Genomic DNA, 13,764 nt, shown 5'->3' on the forward strand with positions numbered 1-13,764 from the left:
ACTAATACCACTCCAACCAACCTTGTTTCACTGCTTCGCTATCTAGGAATTTCCACATCCGCAGCGGAGCTCTCCTTTGGAGCAACCGATGGTATTGGAGCTGATCAATGGACTGGAAGTATACTTGGGGACATTGTGCGTCGCCCATGGCTTCTGTGCAAACCTGGAACATGGCGGGTGTGGTTCGATATTGCACGACTACGATATTCGTTCTAGACCTACCGGTCGACGGTCACCAGCGGAGTGAGTGCCGTGCACAGCACGAAACCATGATGCGATATTATTTCGCAAGTGAGGAATATTCAAACACATTTTATGCGAAGTCTTGACATCAATGCTATCGGCTTTGTGGGGAATCAATGCTGGCAGAATTATAGACCAGTTGCCGGTCAAAGCATTCGTCCGCTACCTGTTGGACCATAGCATTCTCTGTCCACGACCAAAGAGGCTGAATTGGCGACGCATTAATGATGGAGCCAGGCAGTTGATCCTGGTAATGGCAAGGGCTTTCCCGTCTCATAGAGTACATGTCATGACCCGAGTGAAAGGTATATCTCAGTCGACAAAGGAGTGTTTTGTGCTTGTTACCTCTGATGGACAAAAGGCGCATTTTGACCACCTTATTTTTTGCCATTTCTGCAAATGAAATCCAGCACATTTTGGGTACAACTCCCACTACCGAGGAAACTGAGATCTTACAAAAGTTGCGAACAGCAAGACATATCATGGTTTTGCATTCAGATCCGCCTGTGAGTAATGTCAGCTTCTCAATCTCTCTGTAATATGCCAGAACCTCTGCATATTTCAAAGTACTCACAAACTTCCCAGTTCACAGCGGATTTCGACCAGTCATGGCCTGCTAGTAGTTTCATAGTAACTTCCTGGGACAGAAGCAATAAGAACCGCCCTAGGGACCCTTCCGCGCTCCAGGCTCTGAGGTCTCTTCCTGCCATTCAGAACAAACGAGGGCTTAGCTTCTGCTTCTCATGGACGGGCCGTGGGTTTCTCGAGGACGCTGTTACATCTGGCTTCGCGGTTGCCGTTGAACTTCTCGGGGCCAAAGTACCCTTTGCCTTTGAGCATCATCCGGACCTCTTGGATGCGACTGACCTGCCTCAATTGAATTTGACTCTGACAGATCATCTCATTCGGACACTACTCAGTCTACTGCGTTTCTACGTCCTTGTCATTGAGGTTTCACTCATCCTACTGGGTGCATTGCGAGGTTTACTGAAGAATAAAATCTGTCTCCCGGGAAAGTGACAGGCATTTGTTTGTCTCAAATTCGGATAGATATAAGCCAGAGAAACACAGCTAGGCTATCTCCTAAATGATTACTGTTTACGCCAAAGAGCTTATGGAGCCAAAGTATCCTTTCCATTACGTGACATAAATTTGCATATCAGACATAGCATACATCTTTGCGCAGTTTTGTAACTCCCTCGATCAACAGAAACCCCATTAAATTACGTGCATTACTTCATGAAAGGAACTTCTCACTGTCCTTGCTAACGATGGCGGCACTTCTCTTCGCATCAAGGAAAAGATCTTCGCACTCTGCAACATCCGCCTCCTCAATGCCTCCTGGTCGTCCATTCACACGCGCGAGGATGCTAGCAGGGGTGAGCAGTTGTAGAGCATACCGCAAGCTGACCTTGCTGCCATGCTCGGCGACTTTGTCGAGGGCAGGATCGGTGATATTGAGGCCTTCCGTCTTAGCGCGCAACCGGATGATGGTCTTGATCTCGTCGGGGGTGTAAGGATGCGTGGGGATAATGAGGAGACGGGCAAGCAGATCTGGGGGAATTCCATGCGCAGCAGTGACATCGTCTGTGCCACGAATAACAGTGTGCCCCCGGTTGGATGCGAGAATGACGATAGGGGAGATGCTAGACTCGAGAGCACGGTTGAGATAGGTGAAGCATTCGATGTCAAGCATGTGAACCTGAGAACGAGTCAACACACTTAGAAAGCAATGGGAAAAGGAGCTCGGAATACCTCATCAATGAAGAGCACGCCAGGAACAAGTTCAGCAACACCCTGGTCGATATAGCGGTTGACCACCTTGTTGATCTCCTGGCGCAGCTTGTCCGTGATTTCTGTTTTCTTCGGCTTCATCAGCTGGCCCATCATACTCATGACATCCTGCCCACCCTGTGGCCGTGCATTGGCCATATCCAAATCATGAAGCGTCACATCTTGCACAATTTCCTTCTTCTTGTGGACCTCTCCCTTCGGTACAGGAACATATTCTTCCGCCTCAAGATCGAACTCGGTCGCATATGCATCGGACCGTCCAACTCTCTTGCAAGCTCCAGTGTTCGCTTCGATATAGATGACATCTCCGACGGTCACACGCTCCTTCTGAATTGCCTCGTAGATGCTAGGGTCAAGACGCAGCTTCTTGGTTCCTTTGGCCGACTTCAATCCGATAATCAAATGGCTGATGGTACGCCCGTAGCCGCCAAGGGGGTTCTCGGTTTCCTCAGGCGTGAGTTCTGTGACTTCTCCTTCGTACACCTCTTTCGTCTCGCGCACTCTTAGACCTGAAACCTTGTTAATCGCAATCCCAACCTGAAAGATGCGACGGAAACAGCATACCGATCGCCCTGCGAAAGTTTTCCATAAGTGCCTCGGTCTTCTTGACCTCAGCAGAGTATATTTCACTGCCAACAATCGGGCAGAACGGGACCTTGGTTCCCAATTCCTGTGACACAGCCAGAGCAAGGGCGGTTTTTCCAGTTCCCGGTCCACCTGCAAGCATAATTGCACGTCCAGCCATTTTCTTCGCCTTGATTAAATCCACGACGACACCGCACGCCTGTAAGAGAAACATGCTAGTTAGCCCAAGCTCATCTTAAAAGGCGAAGAAAAATTGAATGCTGCGCACCTCACGGGCTGCTGCCTGACCCACGAAGCCATCGGCAGAGGGCTCCGCAGTCCCATCTGGACGTAACCCAAGGCCTTTGATATGAGTGTGTGCTGCTGTTCTGTTCTCGCGCGAACTGCCCTTCACTTCACTAATCTGAACCATGGTGAAGTATTGCGGCCTGGCGTGGAAGCTGATAGGTAACTCGTTGGATGAAACGAAAGTCTTTCAAATGTGGTCAAATATTAGAATAGTTGAATGAGGATCATGCAAATGAAAACCTGCAGTAAGGAAAATTAATCCTTTAATATCCAGCGAGGTGATGCTTCTGGCCGAAATTCAAGCGCGCAAGCTCAAAGAGATCGAGCAATGATAGCGGTGCGTTGCTAAGGCGGTCAGCACCCCAAAGAATCCCCCCAAATTCTTTCCATCTAGCAGACTTCCCGATCATTTTACTAGCGGACGGTTCTCCATCTGGCTACGATTCGACTCGTCAGCAGCCTTTTGTCGGCTCTCTACACTTGATTTTCTACTGTCCTCCCATTCTTGATGCTGTTTCTATAACTTGATTATCACAATGGCAGGCGTCCAGAGTCGCTCCGCCATGACTCTTCCCTCCTCCCTCTCCGCAGCTTTTCGCAGCCTCTCGTTATCAGTCCCGAAGCGCTCGTTCTCTACGACATTGGCTGCGCAAAAAACGAAGCAATTACCGGATTATATTCCTCCTTATCCCTATGGTCCCAACTACATTTTCAAGCAATCAAACTCCGGTCTCTATGGTGGGGCTATGATCCAGTTCGGAAACAAGATCTCGAAAGGCCGCAACGAGGGTAAAACCCGACGATTCTGGAAGCCCAACGTCAGGCGGAAGAAGCTCTGGAGTGAAGCCCTCGGAGAGTACCTCTATATCAAAGTTACGCGAAAGGCTCTGCGAACAATCTGGAAGTCTGGCGGTCTCGACAACTACCTTCTGGACGACCGGCCCGGCCGTATCAAGGAATTGGGTATTTTCGGCTGGGAATTACGATGGAAAGTGATGCAGACACCTAAGATCCAAGAGCAATTCCGCCAAGAAAGAAAACGCCTTGGCCTCCCCGAGCCACCGTCGTTCGAGGAGTGGGTAAAGCAGAAGGAGGCAGAAGTGAAAGCCAAGGTGGAGGAAGAGACCAACATCAAGGAAGTTACGAAACCAACATACAACGAGAAACAGTACTAGGGAATAAAATATGTGACAGGGGTTTTCTGATCAGCATGCCATGGGCAGTTGATTCGTTTTTTCTATCTGTTGGCCAAGGACTGGGCGTCATGTACTATTATCTTCGACTATTTTCTGGAATTCAATGTACACCACTTCAGACAAGAATCGCTGGCCGGGAGTCACGAAAACAGCCCATTTCTCGCCTAACTCTTCATGTATCATATCTGCAATGCAATATTGCTTGAGATATTCAATGCATATGCCACCTTCCCCGGGTCACAATGTCAGATATTCTTTCCGGACAGCTCATAGGTCTGTGAAGATAGACAATAGAAGGATGTATCACCCAGCTTCACGAATCGAGAAGTATGGCTGATCTCTGCTGGAAGTCCTCTGCTTCGTTGAAATAAATTGACGCCCTTATCTCAGATTACCCACATTCCGTCTGGCGAGACCTGTGAGTCCAGATCGTTGATTGGAATGTGCCTATATACAAAGGTCGGGGCAACGATGATCCGCCGCTCATTTCCGGATTCGGCAGATTGGCCGCCTCCAGGTACGACAGTTCAATCTATACGGTTCGTCCAGTTTGGCTTGCGGAGATTACTCCCAACATGTCCTGATAGGAGGCATCTTCAGATTATACAAAGTCGCCCAGCAAGAGTCGCTGGGGACATAGTCATCCCGTCATGCACTTTGCTCTACCCCCTCGGAGGAGTCCTCATACTTCTTCCCACACCCGCTCCTCCAGGCTTTCTTTACAACGCAAGAAACAGCTCAAGGCCGCTGCAATTCTGGGCTTTACTCTCCTCACCCTCTTCTTCCTTTTATCACACTTCTCCCATTCGAGTACCGCGTCAATATCCGCCCCTGCGGGAGCTTCAAGCATTGTCATTGTGACAGTTCTAGATCGGGCCCGTTTCAGCGATAACTACATCCAGAAGATCATCAAGAACAGAGAGCATTATGCTAGTCGACATGGTAAGTGAACTATTTACAGTGCACCCCCTCTACTTCCACAACCGACTAAACCTTTCTAAAATGCAGGCTATACGACTTTCTTTGCAACTCTGTCTGATTACGAATCCGCGCTGGATAACGCCCCGCGGAGCTGGGCAATAGTCCCAGCGATGCGCCATGCAATGGCATCGCACCCTCATTCAGCTTATTTCTTCCACCTCGATGCTCATGCCCTGATCATGAACCCTAGCAAACCGTTAGAGTCTCATATTCTCGACAAGAATCGCCTGCAATCGTTGATGCTTAAGGACGTTCCCGTTGTGCCGCCGGATAGCATCATCAAGACCTTCTCGCACCTGAAGCCAGAGGATGTCGACCTGATAATTAGCACGGATAACGAGGACTTAAACCCCGGAAGCTTTGTGCTTCGACAGGGCGACTTTGCGCGATTCTTCCTTGATATGTGGTTTGATCCTCTGTATCGGAAGTACAACTTTCAGAAAGCGGAGATGCACGCTCTGGTATTTTCCCCTCTTCGCTTTCTAAGTGGCTGTGATGGCTTTCCTGACATCTGCCCCTCTTTTACTAGGATCATATACTGCAATGGCATCCAACTGTCCTCGCGAGAATGGCGCTTGTTCCTCAACGAAGCATCAATGCTTACAGCAAAGATTCCCCTGCTGCTTCTGCCGACGGCACTTACATGGACGGAGATTTGGTCATCCGGTTTTTCGGATGTGATTCTGATCCTAAGCGCAGCTGTGAGCAGGAGATGGAACCGTACTACAACCTGTGGGCGAAGAAGTTGAAGAGTACATAAGCAACTTCTCCTGGATTGAGCTTCCTGAGATTTGCGCCTGGTTCTTCATATCTGTCTTTTATTATAGATTGGTGTTCATGGGTCTTGATGGGCTATCGTTTTTATCGTTGGATTTGGTTGACTAATGGGATTATATGACGAGACTTCTCTTTTCCATCGCTCCTTATTTCTACCAACTATTTGAAGTAAGGCTTATAGGAGTTTGCGAGCGTCTAATCAAGAGAACATATCCTCTCGTAAACAGCTGCAAGTGGAAATCTGACGTGCATAAGAAGCAATTTCCCCAGCAAGCACCCTCTCTCTATTGCGTGTAGCGTCACAGCAACCCTTGTTAGCTGGCAAGTGGCTCACTGGATGCTTCGTGACATGGCCATATTCCCGCGTGATGCCTGGCTTCTATACGCAGGTTGATCCGATCACCGAATATACTTAGAAAATTCCGGGAATTATGACAAACCTCTTGCGCTTGTACTTGTCACCGAACTCTTTGCGATAGCGGCGTTCCTTCTTGGCGGCCCAGCTAGCCATTATAGAACCTCCAATAGTGATGAAGAACAGGACACTCCAACTCATTCCGCTGACTAGATAGACGCCGATCCAGGCAATGATCTCGAACAAGTAATTGGGGCAGGTCACAAGGTTGAATCCGAAGCCGGATGGGATGCCCCTCTCGGTGGTACCGGGTCGACGCAGGTCGCGAAGCACCAGATGGGTATTCAAGTTGGCCAGCTCGCCGAAGACGAAAAGCGCCAGACCACTGTAGAGGAGGGCTGGGTTGGGTTTGTTGGTAGCAGCAGCCGCGTCCGGGCGGAAAATCCAGTACGCGATGTTGAAGCCGGCAAGAACCCAGTAGTGAGCGCTATTCCTGAAGATGTGGCGGACGGGCATAGTGGCATTGCTGAAACGGTGGACAAAGAGAGTCTCGAGCTCTCGTTTGACGAAGTGAACGGTTAAAAGCCCGCAGATCAGTAGCTGCAGGTCGGAAGGCTCGGGTAGAGGCTTGTCAAAGTTGTAGTAGATATATGGCCGGAGAGGGAACAAAAACAGAGGATGGATGAGAAGAGGTCCCAGGTACTCGATAATGAAGACCGTGCGCCATGCAATCTGGGGGCCTAAGAAGTGATGCAAATCCTGTGTTAGTTCTCATCGTCATTGGAGTATAGCTGGATCAAAATCCCAACATACCAAGATCCTTGACATGAACTACACTCTGATCCCTGAGACCAATATCGTTGACACTCGTGCCCTTTGAATTGGGGACAACTGTTCGGTCGCTCCCCTTGGTGATCCTCAAACGGTGGATGGAGAAGCCCGAAGCTTCCGCGAGTGAGCTATAGATTTCTTGCGTAGAAGCATTGGGACCAATCTGGAGTTCCTTTGGAAGCTTCCTAATGGGTTTTCCTGTAACAAAAGGAATCAGTGCGCTGCAAATGCTTGGATCGAGGAAGGACGAAGATATCCAAACGGAAGCGTACCCCGGGGTTGAACGACCAACGTGATTGTCGACGCCATTGGAGTTGAACGCGATCGCACTCCTTTCTGATCTCGCAATAGCGCGTGCCCGTAAACTTAGTCGAAAGTGAAGCCAACACACTCCGCAACAACAAGAGCGAGGAGATGATGGTCGAGATACTACTGTCTGCAGTCTTGCTGATCCGCAAAATACTTCAGGCTAACAAAACAACTAGCGTCCGCGATATTTGGATCCATAATTCAGGCACCTCGGCACGTCTCAGATCACGTGATAGTAATGGGTGAGGACATGTTTCAGAGGAACTTGTCGCACTTTCCCATATGGATGTTACACTCAAGGCTGAGTTGGGAGTCCGGGGAACACGATGCGGCTTTGTACCACATTGAGAATACTTCGTGGTCTTGATCTACCATCGAAAAGGGTAACTGTAGTGTGTGGCGGGTCGGGGGTGTGCATGCATTCAATCAATCAACAGCAGTAAGAAGAGAATGTTATGATCAAATGCAGACTCCAACATATAGCAACCTGTCAGAACAGAGGCGGACACACTAATTGGACTCAGTCAGCTATCATAGCACCAAGAAGCGCCTTGGCCCTTGCTCGATGTCAGCCTGTCAGCCGGCCTTCTCCGTTGCCTGTGGAGTTTCAGGATATGAATTATGTACTAGACTACCCGATACGCGAACCACCCTCTACTGCTGTCAGGCTGTACGAGTAACTACTCTGAATTAAAGGACTCAGCCAGCCTTGTTCTTACCGGACTATTTAGCGGCAATTTAACTTGCATAAGGGTCCCACTGTCGTCGCCTGCAATTACCATTCCTTCTGAACCAATCTTAAGTGACTTAAATGTGAACCTGTTATTTCTATCTATCTGTCACCTTGATACAAGCGTTCGTGATTGGAAATCATATGAGCAGCCTATCGGCTGCGTCACGACTCATGAGCGGACGGGGATCGGGATCTGGAATCTTGAATTGACCTATCCCCGTGTCGCGTTCGAATTATTGACTTACCTATGAACTTACCTTAGGTATGAACTTCTGACAATATGATTGCGTATTTGCCAGCCAAGATGTTGGTAGACTGGCAACCCACCATTCGCAGATCGACCGGGTTGTCTTTCCCCGATCAGCCATGTTCTTAGCTTTGTAAGAACTCCAGCAGCAGTGGTTGGCGAAACTGGTCGACACCTTGTGGGATCCCCATCATTGATGAACGAACGCTATCATGAATTTAGGATAGATTGCATTTGATGTGGACTGCATATGCATCCTCCATAGGAGCATGTTCCATGCTCTACTGATAAGTATTAATTACCTAGTCTTTCAGCTCTCCACATCGTTGCCATCAGCCATTTTCTGGCCTTTTCCTCAGCCATGGGCAATGTCCCCAGCTGACAGCCAAACTAAGTTGGTCTTCTTGTGCGTGCACGAATCAAATGGCCATATCGCGCACACTCTCCTGTGGGGCATTCTTCGCCTGGAGCGATGGCTGTGGTGGTGATGATGGTTATGGGAATGATTATTATTGCTGACTCCGTCGGCCATGAGCAAGGCTCCTTCAGCCGCACTCGTTTCTCGCAGCTGCAGCTGCATAATTATTTGGTACTCCAATCCATGCCCAATTATTCGTACTTAATGGGACGTTGGTCCCAGGAGGCCTCGTTCTAATTTTCTCAATTTCCTTCCAGTCCACTGGCCCATCGATGGTTCCTAATTGCTAAGCAAAGCGATTGCCTCTGTACCCTTGTTTGGCTGTGCTATTTGTATATCTAGTGTGATTTCGCTTTGCATGCCACATATATCCTCGACTCTGATATTCAGCAAATTGGTGAGTCACAATGATGTCCCACAAGCAAAGTGCATGGTGGATGTATCAGGTGCTGCAGGCCTCTTATATGCCTCTTCTTCTCGCAAAGGTGCCCAGTGCTGATGTGACCTAGTAGTGCATTTGTAATTCCACCCAACCACTTTTGTTTTGCACACTATATCCGCCATGTCTGAGAAGCAAACCGGTTCAGCCAATGGTGGACTTGCAAAGACCCTGGCTCAGCTCGAGCAGGTTGTCTCAGCGTCGCTGCGGCCTCTGCCTAGCCAAACAGGCGATGGCACCTATGTCACGGAGCAAGTGAAGACAGGCATTCTCAAAGATCTTCCCCACGTTGACCTGGGCGATCTTAAGACTCTCGTGGATGTCTCGAAGAGTGCCTTAACTGGAGAGGCTTTGGACGACAGGAAGTATATCATGGAGCGAGTTGTCCAAGTCAGTTTATCCGCGTATGTTAATGGCGAATTGGTGTATTGATTCTGACTACACGCTAGCTCGCGGCTGGCTTACCCTCAACGTCCCAAATTGGTAAAGAATTGACGAATACCTTTTTGACCACCCTGTGGAATGACTTGGAGCACCCACCAATCTCGTATGTGGATTCTCATGAAGTGATATTCTCTGACTTACTTCTGACCGCACGAGCAGCTATCTTGGCCGTGATGCAATGTACCGAAGAGCGGATGGCTCTGGCAATGTAGGGCTCAATGACATCTGGTGTTAGAATGCTTGCTGACCACTGGAACAGAACGTGCTTTGGCCACATATTGGTGCGGCTGGGACTCCGTATGCAAGATCTGTACGGCCCAAAACCACGCAGTCTCCGAACCTACCAGATCCCGAAACTCTTTTTGATTGCCTTTTGGCTCGCAAAGAGTACAAAGAACATCCCAATAAAATATCTAGTGTATTATTCTACATTGCATCCATCATTATCCATGGTAAGTCTTGGCAAATGAAGGGCCGACAATGGGACTGACAAATATACACAGATTTATTCCAGACGGACCGTAAAGATCCAGCAATCAGCCTCACTTCTTCATACTTGGATCTGTCACCTTTGTATGGCAACAATCAAGAGGAACAGAATCTTGTCAGGACGTTCAAGGACGGTAAGCTCAAGCCTGACTGTTTCTCAACAAAACGCATTCTGGGATTCCCTCCGGGCGTTGGCGTAGTCTTGATGATGTTCAATCGTTTCCATAACTACGTGGTTGAGAAGCTTGCAATGATCAACGAGGGAGGCCGGTTTACAAAGCCGCAAGAGTCCGACACCGCAGCATATGCGAAATATGACAACGATCTTTTCCAAACCGGTCGACTTGTGACATGCGGTCTCTACGTCAACATCATTCTGAAGGATTATGTTCGCACCATTTTGAATATTAACAGAACAAACAGCATCTGGAGCTTGGACCCCCGTTCTGAAATGAAGGACGGATTACTTGGCAGCGCAGCTGCTCAGGCGACTGGTAATCAAGTTGCTGCTGAGTTTAACCTTGTGTACCGCTGGCATTCTTGCATCTCCCAGCGAGATCAGAAATGGACTGAAGATATGTACCAAGAATTGTTCCCTGGGCAGGATCCCAGCAACATCTCCCTGCAGGACTTCTTGCGAGGACTTGGTCGATGGGAGGCTAAGCTACCAGAAGAGCCTCAGGAGCGTCCGTTTGCTGGACTGCAGCGCAAGGCAGATGGGTCGTATGACGACGATGATTTAGTCAAAATTTTCGAGGAAAGCGTTGAGGACTGCGCGGGTGCTTTCGGTGCCTTGCATGTTCCCACCGTCTTCAGGAGCATCGAGGCGCTTGGGATTCAACAAGCCCGCTCCTGGAATCTGGCCACCCTGAACGAATTCAGGAAATACTTCAATTTGGCTCCCTACAAGACTTTCGAAGAGATTAACCCGGATCCACACGTCGCAGACCAGCTCAAGCGACTCTACGACCATCCTGATCGGGTTGAGATATACCCTGGTATCATCCTGGAAGACGCGAAAGAGTCAATGGCTCCTGGCAGTGGACTATGCACCAACTTTACGATCTCAAGAGCCATTCTGTCTGACGCCGTCGCTTTGGTTCGTGGTGACCGCTTTCACACCGTCGACTTCACACCGAAACATCTCACAAACTGGGCGTACAGTGAGATTCAGCCTCAGGATTCGGTTGACCAGACCCATGTCTTCTACAAACTTGTCTTGCGAGCTTTTCCGAACCACTTCAGGGGCGATTCGATCTATGCTCACTTCCCCCTTGTCGTACCGTCCGAGAACAAGAAGATTCTGTCCAAACTTGGAACCGCTGATAAGTATAGCTGGGATCGCCCCAACTATACGCCCCCGCCCCAGTTCATCAACTCCCATTCGGCCTGCATGTCCATACTATCGGACCAGGAGACATTCAAGGTTACTTGGGGTAGCAAGATCGAGTTTCTCATGCGCCACAATAATCAGCCTTACGGCAGAGACTTCATGCTATCCGGTGACAGGACCCCGAACGCCATGTCACGTCAAATGATGGGCAAGGCCCTCTACCGTGATAAATGGGAAACTGAAGTGAAGAAGTTCTATGAGGATATTACTTTGAAGCTGCTGCACAGGTACTCTTACAAGCTTGCTGGTGTCAACCAAGTTGATATCGTCCGCGACATTGCAAACCTGGCGCAGGTTCACTTCTGTGCTTCCGTATTTTCGCTACCATTGAAAACCGAATCCAATCCCCGAGGCATCTTCACTGAGTCGGAGTTGTACCAAATCATGGCGGTCGTGTTCACTTCCATCTTTTACGATGCAGATGTTGGGAAGTCTTTCGAGCTTAACCAAGGGGCTCGGGGCGTGACGCAACAGCTTGGCCAGCTGACGCTGGCTAACGTTGAGCTCATCGAGAAGACTGGTTTCATTGCCAATCTTGTCCATAGTCTACATCGGCACGATGTCCTCAGCGAATATGGTGTCCATATGATTCAGCGCCTGCTTGACAGCGGGATGCCAGCGCCTGAAATCGTTTGGACACACGTTCTGCCAACTGCTGGAGGAATGGTAGCCAACCAAGCACAGCTTTTCTCCCAGTCACTTGACTATTACCTCTCAGAAGAAGGCTCAGTTCACTTGCCCGAGATCAATCGGCTGGCAAAGGAAGACACCCCTGAAGCCGACGATCTACTGTTGCGATAGTAAGCATTATAAAATTCTATGTCGTCCTTCTTCATTAACACTTTATAGCTTCATGGAGGGCGCCCGGATGCGGTCGTCGGTTGCCTTGCCGCGAGTTGTTGCACAACCCACAGTTGTCGAGGACAACGGCCAGAAGATCACACTGAAACAAGGCCAGCATATTATTTGTAACCTGGTGAGTAATCCACGTATCAAAATTTGCAATTGCGATCACCCTGCTGACGATATATTCAGGTCTCGGCTTCCATGGACCCTGTCAGTTTTCCAGAGCCCGACAAGGTTAAACTCGACCGTGACATGAATCTATACGCTCATTTCGGCTTTGGGCCCCACCAGTGTCTCGGGCTTGGTCTTTGTAAAACCGCGCTTACGACCATGCTAAAGGTCATTGGACGGCTGGATAACCTTCGCCGGGCGCCTGGTGGACAAGGCCACCTGAAGAAGCTTTCAGGTCCTGGTGGAATTGCCATGTATATGACTGCGGACCAGGCGGGCTTTTTCCCCTTCCCAACGACGATGAAGATTCAGTGGGATGGCGATTTGCCAGAATTAAAGGAGTGATCGAGATGGTGGGTCAAAATTGGATCCCGTATTGACTGACGCAGCTCGCTGGAAGGGCTTGTTATATTGGACATAAAATTGGCGTTGCTCAATGTCTCTGTGTGTATACATATAAGTTAAATAGAAATTCTACATGGCATCGATCTGCTTCTCTAGGCTGATGGGGGTAGCATCTGAAGCATTCGATTTCAGTAGTGGATGTTAGACACCAACTAGGTAGGGCTGTCTGACCGCGAAGGACTAGGGAGGAAGGTAGCTGGCAACGACAGATGCCATGTGCTGGGTTCCTAAGGAAGGGAAAATGGGATCAAGCATCAAAATCGAAGACGGACTTGGCCGGAGATACCGTAGGAAGGTCTTGATGCAGCCTCTATACCTGCCTGACATCATACGGGAGGAGATAGACTACAATTTGTGAGATAAAAGTAGCGAGAACCTAATGAATAATTGAGGTATGAAGAATATTATTCAATTTCTTGATGCTCGCATGCATGAATGCCGGGTGTTATTTTGAAATTTTTCTAGGGCGTAGTCTGCATCAGTGAATGAGTTGTTCGGTGGGGAAGAACACCCGCTCCGGGCTGTTCTCTGCTTTGCTTGCAACGGAAGAGCACCTGAGCTCCATCATCTGGATAATTTCACGAACCTTCCAAACTTCAACATATCCTTCATTTGACCTTTTGCACCACCTCCTGTCATCCTGTCTCAGCTTTGGAGTGTCTCTCGATACCCATCTCGCTCCTTCTTGACCGATTAGGTTGCTAGAGTTTCAGAGAAGCGACCTGCACTTTGTTTCTCTGAACTTTTAACGCCTATCGATACTTCCAAAGCTGCTACAGAACGCATCATCTCACTCCACCTTTCTCTCACCCATCCCAAA

The 13,764-nt window shown here is 49.0% G+C and overlaps 5 protein-coding genes across 5 annotated transcripts; 3 read left to right on the forward strand and 2 right to left on the reverse strand.

The window, feature by feature from the left end:
• Nucleotides 1–1,480: 1,480 nt before the first annotated feature.
• rvb1 (RuvB family ATP-dependent DNA helicase pontin) lies at nt 1,481–3,034 on the reverse strand (the record flags this gene model as incomplete). The annotated part of the gene is made up of 4 exons (XM_033554697.2): nt 1,481–1,945; nt 1,999–2,546; nt 2,602–2,821; nt 2,891–3,034. The coding sequence occupies 4 exons, from the start codon at nt 3,032–3,034 to the stop codon at nt 1,481–1,483; spliced, it is 1,377 nt and encodes a 458-aa protein (XP_033410588.1).
• Nucleotides 3,035–3,446: 412 nt separating this feature from the next.
• On the forward strand, nt 3,447–4,085 carry ALT_5543 (mitochondrial 54S ribosomal protein bL28m; the record flags this gene model as incomplete). Its single annotated transcript, XM_033554696.2, has 1 exon — nt 3,447–4,085. The coding sequence occupies one exon, from the start codon at nt 3,447–3,449 to the stop codon at nt 4,083–4,085; it is 639 nt and encodes a 212-aa protein (XP_033410587.1).
• Nucleotides 4,086–4,756: 671 nt separating this feature from the next.
• ALT_5544 (putative alpha-1,6-mannosyltransferase subunit) lies at nt 4,757–5,847 on the forward strand (the record flags this gene model as incomplete). The annotated part of the gene is made up of 3 exons (XM_033554695.2): nt 4,757–5,048; nt 5,115–5,548; nt 5,617–5,847. 3 exons carry the CDS (start codon nt 4,757–4,759, stop codon nt 5,845–5,847), a joined length of 957 nt encoding a protein of 318 aa, XP_033410586.2.
• A 429-nt stretch (nt 5,848–6,276) lies between these two features.
• ALT_5545 (trans-2-enoyl-CoA reductase (NADPH) TSC13) lies at nt 6,277–7,359 on the reverse strand (the record flags this gene model as incomplete). The annotated part of the gene is made up of 3 exons (XM_033554694.2): nt 6,277–6,959; nt 7,033–7,248; nt 7,323–7,359. 3 exons carry the CDS (start codon nt 7,357–7,359, stop codon nt 6,277–6,279), a joined length of 936 nt encoding a protein of 311 aa, XP_033410585.2.
• Nucleotides 7,360–9,319: 1,960 nt separating this feature from the next.
• ALT_5546 (peroxidase/cytochrome P450 family protein) lies at nt 9,320–12,884 on the forward strand (the record flags this gene model as incomplete). The annotated part of the gene is made up of 7 exons (XM_033554693.2): nt 9,320–9,586; nt 9,646–9,743; nt 9,800–9,848; nt 9,900–10,092; nt 10,144–12,322; nt 12,372–12,498; nt 12,558–12,884. 7 exons carry the CDS (start codon nt 9,320–9,322, stop codon nt 12,882–12,884), a joined length of 3,240 nt encoding a protein of 1,079 aa, XP_033410584.1.
• Between the last annotated feature and the right edge of the window lie 880 nt (nt 12,885–13,764).

The sequence above is a fragment of the Aspergillus lentulus genome, assembly GCF_001445615.1.
Source record: "Aspergillus lentulus DNA, contig: Alt09, strain: IFM 54703, whole genome shotgun sequence".
Classification (NCBI taxonomy): Eukaryota; Fungi; Ascomycota; class Eurotiomycetes; order Eurotiales; family Aspergillaceae; genus Aspergillus; species Aspergillus lentulus.